Consider the following 15,945-nt stretch of genomic DNA (forward strand, 5'->3'; position numbering starts at 1 on the left):
AGTGCTTCCTTATGGCGAAATGACTAGCGTTTTCGCCTTCAGTACAAGGCTTCATTTTGATTCCCAGTGACAACTCATTTGGTTCGGATCAATGTTTCATATAACTGTGGTGAACAAATGAAATACCTCCCCCAAAGAACAGAAGTGTACCAACATTTCCAACATCTGTAAGGATGATTGAATAAGTAAGATACATCCAAGATTACACAGATGTCCATTAAATAACCCCTCATGGCCGTCACACTCCCAACATTATTTTTAAGATTGCGACGCTTACGGAAACATGATCGTTATGTGATCACATTGCTTCGTCTACAGCAGCCCTGGCCACGGCGAGCAGATAGTGGAAACTCACCTCGTGAACGCTCACGAGCATTCTACGTGCAAATACCGTTGTTCGTACTTCGTGCATCTTCGGGTTTCGTCCTTAGAGGAGCGGAAGTGTTGTCAACCTTGGCGGTAATCACTAGCTTACCAAATAAAAAAAAAGTATGTATGGTAACTGATTGCCATTTAGTGTAAAGTGTTTTTTACAATGTGGTAACCGTTAACTATAGACAACACAAACTTGTAACAGCAATCAAATGATAAACTATGTACGTTCCTTTTCTTCTTTTTTCTTTTCTTTTGTTAAAGAAGGATGTGGTGGAACCAAACCATCGCTTATATTTATAAAAATTTGCTAGTTTGCCCAATGGAAAACCAGTTTTCAATATACAGGTATATATATGTAGGGGAAGGTGTTGTACCTTTGAAACAATATACCTTTGAACACCTGTCCTTTTCTCGAATTCAGAGCTATCTAGGTACAGTGATTAAAATTCGTTTGAAAGAGTAAATGAAAAAAAGCACTACAAATGCGTTTGGCTGTTGTTTACTGAGTGTTGTGCCGAGTAATGTTCCTTTTAATTTTTTCACCCCAAAAACGAAGATTTTTTGTAGTTACCTTTTGAGTTTTGTGCTCTTCGGTTTTCGCAACTTTCGCTTATTTGTCCAAACTTCGGGTAGAATCATTGGTGAATACAGTAATATTTTTAGTTTTAACTTCTGTTCAATATTTAAGCTAGTGAAGAACTTTTTTTCGTAATGGTGGCCCTCTTGTACCTATGAACATTAATGCATCGTGTACTTTTGAACGACAAATAATACTGTTTAAAGCTACACAATGTAAGTAGTTAAAACAATTGATATATTTTATATAGGTTAGGTTAGGATATAAAGTTATTAATTATAATTTTAAGTAGTTTCTAAATATTCGCTTATTGTATAACATATGAGGTTATGTTGTATATGCTCAACATTATTCTTCACAAGTTTATGTTAGAACTTCTCTTCAATTTTTAATTTAATTAATAAAATTTCAATTCTGGGGAGCTTTTTACAGCTAAACCTTTTATTACAACTTATAACTATTAATATTTGTGGCTTTTTTCTTATATTATTGCCTCAGAAACATTGTAATTATCAATTTGTTCAAAGGTACAAGAGGGTCTGTTCAATGGTACATGACCATAATGTAACCTGTGAACAAAACGGATGTTTTCTTATTATATCCTATAAAATATACTGCAATTATGTAACACGTTTAAAAATCATCCTATCTGATAGCAGAGATGGCACTTCAAATATACAACAAAAATTGGGAGAAAAGTGCTGAATATTAGCACCAAAATTTCGAAGACTCTAAAAGTGTTCACAGGTACAACGCCTTCCCATATATTATATATATATATTATCAAGTTCTTAATCCGAGTGTGGGTTTGTTATATTATGTTGTTTCGCTTTTTAGGAAAAGAGACAATCTGTTGATACGAAAAAAATACTGTAGCACTTGTTTGTAATTATCTAAGTATTATATCCAGAAAATTAGCTTATGCATGTATGTGTGTACGAATAGGCTTAGCAAGAGGTTGGCTGTGGAGATTAGAAGCCACTATTACACTATCAATAGGAAGAATAGTATTTCTTACTCCACTTTTAAAGTTACTTTGATCGCAAAGAATCAAACAAAATATTAAGAGAGCCAAAGAGATTTTCCATTTTTAAGAGTGACCATTAGTGACTACCATTAGTGTGTGTGTTTTATGTTTTTAACAAGGAGTGTCTTTTTAATAATGAAAAATATATTGTCCCTGGCTGGTTGCTTGCCGGTGGCTTGTTAAAAGTGAAAAAGAATGTTAAATCATATCAACGACTGAAGCTACACGCTTGTCTTTCTTCGATAGTTACTGACTGATTTTGAAAGTCACAATGTTGTAGGCCTACTGTAACAGCGTAAACTCGAAAGGAAACGTTTCAACTGAATGATACGAACAATTATTCCCAATGTCTTGAACATGAAACATGGGTTGCACAGATAACGCTTAAAGTGGGCTGGACTACACTGGAATTTCCTTCCGGCAAATTAGTGTTTGGTCGGAACTCAGTTCTTCTGTGTAATTATCTCTTAACAACATTTGAACATTTCTTTTAGATAATAATAACTAACTAACTAACTAACTAAATCTATGGCCTATGGAACCCGAAGGTTCAATTCCGCGCTTACAAAATATTTCCACTAACTTCTGTCCTTAGCCAACTGGATCCAGTTTCTACTCTGTACTCTTATTTTTGCAAGATATATCTTAATATTGTTTTCCTTCTACGCCTAGGTCTTCCTAGTGGTCTTCTTCCAATTGGGTTTTCAGTTAAAATTATGAAAGCGTTTCTAATTTCTTTCATCCTGGCTACATGGCCTGCCCACCTGAGCCTTCTACACTTAATGACCCTAACAATGTTAGGTAAGCGGTATGAAGTATGCAATTCCTCGTTATGAATTTCCTCCAATCTCCATTTTCATCCCTCTTTGGTCCGAATAATACTATAATAATAATAATAAGAAGAAGAATACGCATTATTATTAAATATTATTATTATTATTATTATTATTATTAGTAGTAGTAGTAGTAGTAGTAGTGGGAGGAGGAGGAGGAATAGTAGTAGTAGTAGTAGTAGTAGTAGTAGTAACAAAAGTAAAGATTAAGTACATGATGAAACACCTTTACTAGTGTATAGCAGACTGCGACTAATGCCACTTATGCTCAGCCTACTATCATCCGTGCTTCCAGTTTTGGCACCTGCATACATAATATGTTAGTTATCTAGCCACTAACTCCCCCTGTGTACATCTGCTTATAGAGACCAGTATTGAGCGCAGTCGTTGTAAAGAGTTGAAAGCAGTAAGATGGCGAAACGATGCTGCCCTACACCTACTTTTAAGTTCAACACGCAGTGGGAGGCGGATTATCTCTTTGTCAAAGAAGACGGTGTAGCCAAATGTTTGGTGTGCTTTAAAACATTACACGGATTTAAAAAGTTCAACCTTCAACATCACTACAATACTTATCACGTGGAGCAATACGGGGAACTTGAGAGACATCTTCGCAAAGAAGAATTGAAGAAGTTGAAAGAGAATAAGATCGCATCGGAAAAGGAAACGGGGAGAGAACGTGTGAAGCCTCTGTGCGGGTGAGTTATAAAATTGCGTTGCATATTGCGAGATTGTTGCGCTCTTTCACAGACGGACACCTAATAAAGGAATGTATAGTAATATCAGCAGAAGACTTTTGTCCATCTCGAATACAGCAGTTCGAATCGGTTCCACTTTCCCGACAGACTATTACGCGACGCATAGAACATCTTGCAGATGATGTTTTGAGCCAGCTATCGAAACTTTCGAAAACGTTTATTGCATTTTCCCTGGAGCTCGACGAAAGTACGGATGTTACAGATACTGCGCAGCTTGCTATCTTTATTCGTGGTGTACATAGTGATCTGGAGATTCGAGAGGAACTGTTGCACGTAGTACCTATGAAGGGCACCACAACGGGCGCTGACATTCTTGCGTGTGTTGAGGAAAGTGTCGAAAATACAGGCCTTTCGTGGTATGCACTGGTTTCTGTAGCGACCGATGGGGCACCTGCTATGGTTGGGAAGCAAGCAGGGTTTGTGGCGCGACTAAAACAAAAACTGCAAGAGCTTGGGGTGTCGCATGATATCAGGGGAATTCACTGTATGCTGCATCAGGAACAGTTGTGTGCAAAAAGTGTAACGTTGAACGATGTCACGTATCAATGTCGTGTTCGTACCACCAGCTACCTCAGAAAACATGGACTGAGACATCGCCAATTTAAATCCTTCCTCGAAGACCTAAACAGTGCATACGGAGACATACCTTATTATACTGAGGTGCGCTGGCTGAGTCGTGGGAACTTATTAAACCAGTTCTTTCAGTTACTAAACGACATTGATATGTTTCTCGATATGAACGATCATTCCGTGCCAGAACTGAAAGACGACCAATGGAGATGAAACCTTGCGTTTTTGGCAGACATAACTACTCATTTCAATGCTCTTAACCTCTCATTGCAGGGTCAACATCTGCTAATTACAAATATGTGCGATCGCGTCGAAGCGTTCAAAATGAAGCTATCCCTTTGGGCGCAGCAATTTGAAAACAAGATTTTGGTTTACTTTCCCAGCTTAGGCACCTTACAAGAGTCCGGTAAACTTCTTGACTTGACTCATTACCGCAGTTTGCTGCTTACCCTTAAGGACGAGTTTGAAACCAGATTTCAGGACATAACATGTTTGGAGATGAGCTTCAGGGTATTTGCCACCCTATTCTCTAGAAACATTGAAGACGCTCCTTCTGATGTTCAGTTCGAACTTATAGACTTAGTGTGCGACAGGGAATTTAAAGAGAAATTCCATCAGAAAAGCAATTTACAAGAGTTCTATAGGAATTTCCCTCAATGTCGATTTCCGCGACTGCATAGAAATGCTGCCAATATTATGTCAATGTTTGGTTCGACGTATGTGTGTGAGCAATTATTTTCAAAAATGCGACTGACGAAATCAAACCAGAGAAGTTTGTTGTCCAACCATCATCTGGAATGTTTGTTACGTCTAAGCTGTGTGCAAACAATAACAATAGAGACACTTACGAAGAAATTGTGCTGTATATCTGCCTCAGAGAACAAGGCTTGAAGCAAAACACTTGTCAGTTACTAGTGTTTATAGTGTGTTTTCTTTTTTCTGTGTTTCTAACTTTATACACATTCGGCCTCTTTGTGCGTTTTCGAGTTCTGTTGGTTTGAATTTTGATTTGCTACTGTCAGACATTTTGTCTCTTGTGGCGTTAAAATACTTGAGTACGCTTTGGCAAATGTGATTGAATTTTTCGAACTTTTGGGAATGTGCAACAAGTGTTTTTCTTTTGGGACCTTTGTCTACGATCTCGGATTTCTGTGGTAAGTTATAAAAGCTATTACAATGTTTATATTTTGTAGCTACGGAAATCTAATAAGTATAGACTATTTGGATGAGTTCTAATTGAATAATATATTTTCGAATAAAATCTATTCAAATACTCTGATTTTCGAATTGTTCCATATCTCTGTTTCTTTGCCTACATTAGCATCCAGTGGCAATTTACAGCAGAACTCAAGCAGGTATTATGCATATTTCGAACACGACCTTATTATTATTATTATTTTCAACCTCCCGTCGTTCTGCTATCAATCTAGCAACGAAAGACGTTTACAACTTAGCAAACGTGAAGCGAGTGACAAGTTACAGACCGAGTGCTAATGTAATACAACGTCACGAATTGTGTAAGTAAGCTAAAAAGGTCTGAAACAATTCGTTTCCGATTTTTGCAGTCGTTTTTACGTCTGTAAGCTGACATGTTTAATATTAGTTTCTTTCTTTCTTCCTTTCTTGTTCATTTGTTAGTTACTTCAACGTTAACTGTAAACTCTATCATGCGTCTTCCTCGACCAAAAAACGTACCAATTTTATTTCCTGCAGTGTTTTCGCGTCACTGCTTTCGAAATGGGGAGGGGGAGAGCACACGTGCATATTTCACGCTTGCGTCTGCTCAATGCTTCAACATCGTGCAAATTTCTGACCAGGCTTGGCCTAGCTGTTTTGCCATCATGTGTGGTTGGCAACACTTATCGGATGCAGTGGAAGGGGCGAAGCTACCAGCACCTGTGCTCACCTGTTCTTGTCTTCGCTCGTGCTCGCTCACGCTTCGGCTCCGGGAGCCAATTCATGAACAGGCCTGGTCTGCAGAGTACATCACTAACTGAAATTCGCTGCATTAATAGAAAACCGATTTGGTGTACGAAGTTCAACAACAGCAAGATAGACGTGCAAGTTGAACGATGATCTAGCCGAACAATATGTCTACCGTTGAAAACCATCTGTTCGTACTATTGAAGAGGTATTCATTAGACAGGCGATTCACAACTGACGAGCAAGTTCAACAAGTAATCATGCACTTGTCAGCCACTTCGATGATGAAGATTTATGTAAAAATAATAATAATCTGTTTCAAGGTTATCTATTGTGTATATATGTACAACTTCAATAAATTTAAAGTAATGCAAGGTCACCCCACTTATTGAACTGTCTTTCTCTTAAACTAGTAAATTTGTCACCGACTTTAACAAATTGAACTACATGATAGCTAGGTAGATCTTGAAAAAAAAGTGCTTAATATATTTTCAAATAATCTTCATTTATAAACTGCAAATAAGTTACAAAAAGTATACATATATATAAACACCCAGAGCATAATTTAAAAAATACAAACATCTCATTACATGTTTGTTTTACATATTTCTGATATACTCTTATATATAGCAACATAATTCACAATAAGTTAATCACAGTAATTGTCTATATGCATTACATGCTAAGTTGATCTATTTTAACTTTTCTTAATTCAAAGCTTTACATTATAACATTGCACAGCCACTTAAAAAGCTTATAAAGCTTTTGAAATAGCGTTAATTTGTACCAAATTAAATTTAAAAATTACAGAATATTATTGCTATGTACAGTCTTCAACGTATTCGTATTGTAAGATAAACTGAAACAACATTATGAGCTTAATTTGTTTTGGACGGTTTGTCTAATTATAGAGAATAACGTTTAAAAAACATATTTGATTCACTTCGAAAAATCTGAATCTTTTACAGAAGCATTGAGCTTATTGCAGTTCGAATGCATTGTTTACCTAATAGTTCTTGCGATTTAGTAATAAAGAAATTGGTTTGTGCGCCTTTGTCAAGTGTAATTGGTATGTGCTTTTAATAAATTCAACTATTATAATCAGTGTTGAAGGAAAGTACATTGATAGTGATTGTTACTTGACATTTTGTTAGATGTACAATACATATTTTTATAAATTGGCTAACCATGCTCACTATAGATGCTTCATCATACCCTGTTTACATACACGTCCTTTATTTGTTTATGAACTTCAACAAACTAAAAACTCTACTTATGTAATTCAAAAACCATATCCAACTTCGCAGGATTGACAATTTTCTCGAGCATGTTAGTCGACAAATGTCAGCAACTAGCTCATGCTAGGTGACTCAACTGAGCTAGGACAGAACGTTTATTAAACAAGTACGTCAGAGGCAGTAGGGGCTAAGAGAGTTGTCACTAAATGATTGAATATCTTGGCTGCAACAAAGAGTACAACAGTGGTGTAGAAAAACTGATACTGTGCTTGAATTGACATAGTAGCTTTGTCGGTAAATCAGGTAAAATTTGGAATGTGTGTCCAATAAATCTTCTCCGTTCATCACTTGTTTTTCGCTAAATCTTCCTTTATTTCCTAAACGAGCTATATATATCACATTTTCTTTTCTCAGAAACTTCGGAATGAAGATCTGGCAGTAACTTGGGGGAGGAATAGGAACGTTTACTCATTTCACCCACTATTTAAATTTAAAAAAAAAATGATAATGTACTAACTTTTACTGGGGTCCATGCTATCTGATATTGATTGCTTTTACAGCTAACGTATTCCATTACAAACAGCCCTACATGTAATTGTTAAATAAATGTTTTTCCCACTCTGTGTACTGTACACTAAAATTAACAAATGGGCCACTGCGTAGTTTAAGGATTTTTTTCTATTATTTTTATTCGCTAGGTCATATACGTATAGCTAATAGTTATTACACTAATGGTTCACAACTTCTTTTTCACGGCACAGTTATATTCTTTGTAGTGAGTCCCCCTCAGCGTATATGGGATGTAACTGAACTTTTGTAATGAAAATAAATTCAATATAATTATTATTATTTGTAAGCCACAAACTATCTTTGAAATAAATGTTTAAACTGTTTTTGTTCTGATTTGAGCTAATTTCGAATTAATACTTTTAGCGTATAAATGGATTTATCATGTTTCCTTAACGTACTCTGTTGTCCCACTCAGTGTGGTGATTTCTTTTCTTCCAGTTCAAAGTATTTACAGGAGACATACACAGTAGTCATGTAGATTTGCTATATTCTTATCCTAAATGTAAATATCTATATTACATTTTCAGTCCTCAAATTTTTTGTTTGAATAACTCTTAATTTTAGAGAAGAATTAATATATTACATAATTATCGGCTTTTATCTGTACATACTGCGAAGTTAGAGTTCCTTGATAATAATTAAATTTGTCTAACAAATTCAGTTTTATTTATTTATTACAGTATGATATGGTATTCAACAATACGAGAACAGTGAAATTGTTTGACAGATACAGATTTGTTTTTAAAAAATTCTCATGAGAGAGAAATTGTACAGCCAGGTGTGAAAATGCGTATTCCCCTCATACAATTTATTATATCAAGAAATCCAGAACTAAAAGATCAATTTCAATAGTCTTGTCTTAAATCAAAAGCAATATAATTTTGAAAAATTGCATTAGAAGAAATGCGTTGTTGACATTGACTGACTGTACAATAGTAAAGTAAATTCTACCAAACAATTTCAAGAAATGTCTCTTCAGAATTGTTTCATGCGTCGTGTAAGTCCAATTTTCAAATTTTTTAAAACTCTTATTCAAATTTTGTGTAAAATTTTAATTTTTTATCTCTTGAAAAATGGATCTCTTATTCTATTTTTATAAGGTGACCCAAAACTCACGTTTCCTCTAGGAGAAACAAAATTATATTTGTAGCAAGGAAATTGTATTTATTCATGAGGAAAGATAGGAGGGAACTACAGTCTAATATCTTTTTAAAATTTAGGCCTTATGCAGAGTCGTTGTGACGCGTGATTAGTGCCACACTAAAAAGTTCGACTAACATGTTTTCTGCAGTAGTCAGGCTAATTATACGTCAAAACGACTCTGCATAACGTGGTTTAATTCTGGATTGTAGTTTTAATTTTTTGAATTACGTATGCAGTTTCTCTACAAGGAAACTGACTTTTTTTTTTTATTTACCCTGTATTTAAATACCAAATGTTTTCAACTTGATTTGTCTTAAAGGAAATAGTCTGGAGGAGAATTTGTCTTATCTTGACAATATATTCTTTTCTAATTTCACGATTCTTTCCTAACTCCCGAATCTCAAACTAGTCGTTAAATCTTAACAAAAGTCTCATAATCTAATTTTGAATCGAAGTAAAGCAATGCTTTTTTTTATGAAAGAGAAAAAAAGTGGGACCACAATTTTTTGTACCGTTCCAATAATGCACTATTAATACACGTAAGTGAAATTATCCATTTCATTTCATTCCTACTATTCAGAGATTTCGAGCAACCTTGTGCAAATAATAAAGTGAGCAAGACTATTTTCCGTTTACCATGAATACTTCGATTTATGGGAGTTGTGGATCGGAACAAAGCTAAGGAGCTGTACATGAAAAGGACATACTTATCACGTGTTAGGAAAGAAGCAAAAAATATAGTACAAACATTTCAAGAAAGTGTGTGCCCACTAACTGAAGCACTAATGTCAAGTATAAAACATGATTTCCTGAGTTAATTTCAGCAAAAGTTTACTGAAATATTTGTTTTCAAAATACTCTACGAAAAATGCCTTTGATTGTTCTAATCATTATAATTAACATGACTTTGTAAGAATCCGAAAACTGGTAATTTACTATGCAGTATACAATTCGTAATATATATGTATTTCCTGTACAAACGATAAAACTCTTTAGAAAAAGATGTCTTCATTTGTTTTTTGGTGTCTTAATTTTTACACGCTGCTTTAACAGTTAGATCCAGAGGTAGAATTTGTTCAGTGCTACTCGCACAACTGAAAAGACCACTTTTTGTTGTAAGTCCCAATGGTGAAACGTTATTTTCGTGCGCCCTTGTCAAATTGTCTCGATGAAATGCACTTGGAGACCAGTACTGCAATCCAAACGGGAAACTGTATGAAAGAATTGCAAGATCAGCACCAAACCAAGGACTTGTCGTAGAGGGCGAACGAGTGCAGTCCCAGAACTTATCAGCGTGATAACTTGAAGTAACACTGGTTTTGGACGGGCTGTAATGGTCCCTCATAATGGGGCTCGAAGATTGATCACTTGGAGATGAAGATTGATCACGTACTTTGGAAATGTTATCATTTTGCAAAACACCACCGTAACTCAAAACTGACACACTCTCAGTTTTCAATTTCTTTACTACATGTGAGTCTGTGTCATCGTGTTTATTATGTTTGGTATCAGCTACAAGGTTCTCAGAACTACACGTGTTCTTTTCTACAATAACGTTCCTCTGACTTAACACATTATCACTGCTTTTGTTTTTGATATTTGTATCTACAGATGGCTTGTTTATGTCACCACTTGTTGCGTTTCCAGCCGCACTGGGGAAATGTTTGTAGGTTTTAACGTGCTTGCGAAGGGAACTTGGATCAGTGTAACGTTTAGGACAACCAGCTACTTTGCAGACATAAGGCTTATCCACGGAATGCGTCCTCGTATGCTTAAAGCGGTCGCTGGAATTGGAGTAAGCCTTCCCACAGCCTTCCACTGGACAAACGTACGGCTTCTCACCTGGAAAAAGTAAAAAAGAAAGGGCAAAATTAATAAAATCTTTAAGCAGGACTACATATGTGTAATTATTATATTGTTGCTAAATCCAAAAGGAAACGAAAAAATAACTAGATTGATCTGAACATTGTATGTCAACACAGCCAGGCAGTATTTATTTTATCCTCATAACATCACACGAACATGTGTGCAATGATGTGTCAACATCGAGAAAGGGTACAATATTTGTTAACCTTTTGTTATTAGACTACTCTGTCTGTATTGCTATCACAAAATCTACATTTTTAAATGTGCTTCAGCAACTACACGAAGTTTTTCCAGATCACCACACGGTGATAATTGAAATAGTATGTATTATGCTGCCCAAATATAAATGCTAGTAAATAGAAGTTGTATAAGTAATGTCCTTTCCAAAATGGAATAGCCAATAAAGAATTAGTAAATCAAGACGTTCGTAACTATTTCAAGATACCCTAAAATGGGAAAACAGGTACGTCATTGACAATTAAACTCGAATAACTCTCTTCCTGACTTTCTACTCCTCAGTTTAATTAGCTACCAAATGCAAGGGTAGCGAAGATTTGCCTTAATGTTTTTCTGGACCTTTTCTGTGGGCATGTAGTTTAGTGGTAGAACACTTAACTCTGATGCGTGGAGTCCCTGATTCTATTCTCGGCTAAGTAAGTTTGTGGTGGACAACACCGTGTCCGTGTGCTTTCTCGGGGTACTCCCATTTTCTCTCACATTCTCATTCCACCAATTCTTCCATCATCATTCACTTGCCTTAATCATCTGTCTCCCTTAGCCTAAAGGGCATATTCGTAGAACGTTTAAAAAAAAACAAAGATTTCATATTTTAAAATGCAACATGGGAGCCTTATCTTTGTTGCGATGACTTGTATTATTCCGGTCTTACCTAAAATTTCGCATTACCATAATACGTAATATCGGAATGACCAAAAATATCCAACTATTTTATATTTCATTATTTTGAATAAAATATATTGATCTTTTCTTAATGTAAGGCTAACGGGAAAAGTATACTTTCAGTTTAGTTTGACAAAACATTTACTGAGATATTTACTTTCTTTATTCATTGTGTGAGGAGCTGTATTATTGCAGTTCTCTATGTATGTTCATAACACAAAGTTCTATCATGAATCGAAATTCTGTCGACTTTATCCAGAAACGTGTTAGTTATTCGACTGTCAAAGCATTTCAGAAAAATTACTATGGTGTTGAAAAGTGACACACCACGTTTGTAATATATGCCCAGTACCTACCTGTATGTGACCGTGCGTGTATCTTAAGATTCTCTGCTCGACTGAAGCTCTTATCACATTTGAAGCAGCGATGAGGTTTCTCGTTTGTATGAGTGCGGACATGCACCAACATCTTGTATCTGAAAAGACAAGTAAATATACAGTAAGCCCAAAGAAGAAAAAACCGAAATTTTTTATTAAAAGTGACTGAAATAAAAATATTGTGTGATCGAATCGCTTTTACATATTTCCATTAATTCGCTGTGGCAACAAAACAGAACAGAATTCACATCTATTTGATTTATTATGTTTCTCAAAGAAATAACTGTTCAAAGCTTCCAAATTGCTTCATAGTGAAAAATCTTTCGCAACTGGTAATACACATATTGCAAGCTGTAAATTTCCAAGCTTTCTCTCTCTCTTTCTAATACTCGAAAAGCTTTCTTCCATGACTAACTACAATTTAGCAAAATATTTGTTGATTCTTTTAACTTTCTGAGCTAACTATATATAAAAACTTCTAAATTAAGTCAGAGAGTGAACATATGACTACAAAATGTGCCAGAAACTAAATCATTATTGTTGAAGGTGAAATCCAAAAAGAAAGAAAAAGTGCACTTTAAAATTTTATGCTAAATTTCTGCAATTTTCTTGCCTATTTCAAATATTGTTTTAAATGTGTGATATACCAATTATACATTATGTATTTTATTCACGCAGAATTTACTTGAGCTTTGAAATTATTTTTGAAAAAAAAAAAAAAAGCACTTGTTCTTTCGACTTATATTCGGCTAATTTAATTATACAGTTGCTAATTATTTGCTAGTAATAAAAAAATATTTAGGTTCATATTTCGTTTTCTTATGAGAGGAAAAAGAAGATCCCAATATTTGCATAAATACTGGAATGAAAATAAATGTTAAAGACAAAAGCCATGGTGGTTGGAACGAAGGGATCAGTGTCAAATATAGAAGCAGGGGGGGAGAGAAATTATGACAGGTGAATAGTTTTCGATACCTGGTTAGTAGTATTAGTGATGAGATGAAATGTGAACGTGAAATAAAAGCAAGGATAGGACTGGCGAGAGAAACCTTTAGGAGGAAGAACATACTATGTTGTGGGACCTTCAATGAAGAGTTGAGAAAAAGATTCATAAAATGCTTCGTGTGGTGTATTGTACTGTATAGGGCAGAAAAATGAACATTATGCAAAACTGATGGAAAACGACTCGAAGCTTTCGAAATGTGAGTGTGAAGAAGAATTAGGAGAATTAGCTGGGTCGACCGGAAAACGAATGACAGGGTGTTAGAAATGGTGGGGGAAGAGAACAATTTTAAGTACTATTAAGAAGAGGAAGAGAAACTGGTTGGGACATTGACTAAGAAGGAACGGTATCATGAAGGACGTCTTAGAGGGTATGGTGGCAGGAAAGGGAGGGAAGGGACAAAGGAGACTAAAATTAATGGACGATATCAAAACAGAAAAATCGTACGTAAAGACGAAGAGGTTAGCGGAGGACCGTGGAGCATAGAAGCCTCTCAGCTCTATCAAGTGACCTGCCAATAATGGTAAAATATTGATGATGACTCGTACAAGTTCCAATTTTCGCCAAGTCTTATTTCTTGTTTTAAAAAAGAAAAGCAAGCGCAGTCCCTGTTGAAGATATGTAGTAAATATTTGTACTTCTCCAAAAATAAAACATTCACGAAATACTGACAAACCTTTTAAAATATTTAAATTATACTGAACTAATATAACAATGCTACGTAACTAGGCATTTCCAATACAATTGCTGTAGTATTTGTTAAGATGAAGTATTAGAACTGTGTGGCACTAAGGATAACCTGTACCGGAAAAAGCGAAAAGAATGTAAACCTACCTTGCATTAAATCCTTTATCTCCTCGTGTGCATCCTTCCCATCCACAAAAGAAAAGTCCACCATTACCTGCAACCGCATGAACTTGAGTCACATGGGCTGCTAAAAGCTCCAGCCGGTCGAACCATATACCACAGCCAATCCATCTGAAGAAAAACAAGACACGTGTAAATAGTTTTTGCAACAATATACCATAATTAGAATATTCGATGGTAGTGATCTACAAGCAAGAAACAAGCAGTTATTCCACATTGTTTCCGATTTTTTTTTTTTTTTTTTTTTTTTTTTTGCTTTAAATAAACCACTGTCCTCAATGATCTTATCCCTGGTTCGCTACTAGCATTCTAATAAGTGTATTCTTACAATATGACTGTCCATATTGTATGTTGTAAAGCTCTACGATCCAACTATTCTTGAGTTACAGTTGAAAGGTTTATTCTAAAGATGCATCGAGTGCTAAGCAGGAACGCTCCCTAATTCTTTTGAGGGGGGAGGGGCGAATGTACACATTTTGATGCACTCGTAACATTTCATGTAAAACAATTATTATTATTAACGCACATTGACTCATAACTTTACTAACTACAATAAATATATTAAATACTATACTGGGTGAGTAAGCAAATCTAACATGTTTTGATATGTATTTCGAAAAACCGAACTTCTTTCGAAAATTCAGAAGGGCGAATTGCCCCCGCAGTGGGCAACCATGACGCTAAGACTACATTTTACGACTTTAAATTACTACTTTTAGTAGTAGTGGTGGTAGCAAGAATGGATTACGAGGATAAGTGGAAACTAACTGTAACTCTGAAAATTAAGTAACCCGAAGGTTTATCGCTGCAGAAAAAAAATTCTCCGTAAAATTCTATCCTTTGCTGATCCAATCCACAGTGAATTGTCATTAGACCATCTTCCTGCTTCGTACTGTTCTGAATCTCTGGCTTCCCGACTACAATTCTACACAACCCAGAATCCTTGCAAGCGATGTCGACATCTCGACTGTTTGCCCACACGATATTAGGTAATTTCTAGCTATAGGTAGGTTCGCTTTTGTGTACCTTTCTAAATTTACTAGTTTTTTCTCTCTCTCTCGCCAAATACTTTCCTCAAGAAAATAAGCACAAAATACAAGTATAGTGCAATGTTTAAAATACTTACATAAAATTGAACTTTGTGTCAATATATTATGCACACTCTTTTTCAAGTTATGGATATAAATATAAGCATTTATATATACAGGGTGTTTTAAAACAACGCCGACAACGTTTGGTAGATGATTCTTGACACCAAGATAAGACAAAAAAATATAGACCAACTTGGGTGCACAAATGCTTCCTTTCGGAGTTATCTGCCGAAAACATGAAAAAATCAACTTTAGAGGTACATAGTTCCAAAACTATGGGACCTACCGCAGTCGAGTCAAGACTTCACTTAGGAACTAGTATGTGCCCTATCCAAATATCCAAATTTCACAATCCTAGGGTACTTCCGAAACAATTTTTATAGAAGCGGTTTGACTATGGGCACGTAATTTGAAGTACTCACCAACTACCTCTATGAAAATTATTGCGGAGGTACGGCAGGATTCTGGAACTTGGGTATTTGGATAGGGCACACACTAGTTCCTGAGTGAAGTCTTGACCCGACTACGATAAGTCCCATAGTTTTGAAGCTATGGGCTTTTAAAGTTCGTGTTTTCGGCGACCTATAACTCCGAAAGGAGGCATTTGTGCACCCAGATTAGTCTATACTTTTTGTCTTATCTTGGTGTCAGGTATCACCTCCTAAACGTTATCGGTGTTGTTTTGAAACACCCTGTATATATGTCCACATTTTCTGCTATTACAAAACAGTTTCATTCTATCAATTTCTCGCTTCATTTTGAAATATTTATGATGATAGTTTGTAATGATTGAATTGACTAAAAATCTACAACGACGTTTTGTTCAAGTT

The 15,945-nt window shown here is 35.5% G+C and overlaps 3 protein-coding genes across 4 annotated transcripts in view; 2 read left to right on the forward strand and 1 right to left on the reverse strand.

The window, feature by feature from the left end:
• Positions 1–3,849: 3,849 nt before the first annotated feature.
• LOC145682224 (general transcription factor II-I repeat domain-containing protein 2A-like) lies at positions 3,850–4,350 on the forward strand. Its single transcript, XM_081753807.1, has one exon. It carries the CDS (start codon positions 3,850–3,852, stop codon positions 4,348–4,350), a length of 501 nt encoding a protein of 166 aa, XP_081609933.1.
• A 111-nt stretch (positions 4,351–4,461) lies between these two features.
• On the forward strand, positions 4,462–5,028 carry LOC145682225 (general transcription factor II-I repeat domain-containing protein 2-like). The gene has a single exon (XM_081753808.1). The coding sequence runs from the start codon at positions 4,462–4,464 to the stop codon at positions 5,026–5,028; it is 567 nt and encodes a 188-aa protein (XP_081609934.1).
• A 3,496-nt stretch (positions 5,029–8,524) lies between these two features.
• Positions 8,525–15,945, reverse strand: part of LOC145681077 (uncharacterized) — a 40,463-nt gene continuing 33,042 nt past the window's right edge. For both annotated transcript variants that reach the window (XM_081752436.1, XM_081752437.1), the window contains exons 4-6: positions 13,992–14,135; positions 12,134–12,252; positions 8,525–10,853 (exon numbers count right to left, since the gene is read on the reverse strand). In XM_081752436.1, coding sequence (XP_081608562.1) covers positions 10,039–10,853; positions 12,134–12,252; positions 13,992–14,135 — 1,078 coding nt within the window. In that variant the 3' untranslated portion in view covers positions 8,525–10,038. The remainder of the gene's footprint in view (positions 10,854–12,133; positions 12,253–13,991; positions 14,136–15,945) is intronic.

The sequence above is a fragment of the Thermobia domestica genome, chromosome 3 (assembly GCF_964235325.1).
Source record: "Thermobia domestica chromosome 3, izTheDome1.hap1.1, whole genome shotgun sequence".
NCBI lineage: Eukaryota > Metazoa > Arthropoda > Insecta > Zygentoma > Lepismatidae > Thermobia > Thermobia domestica.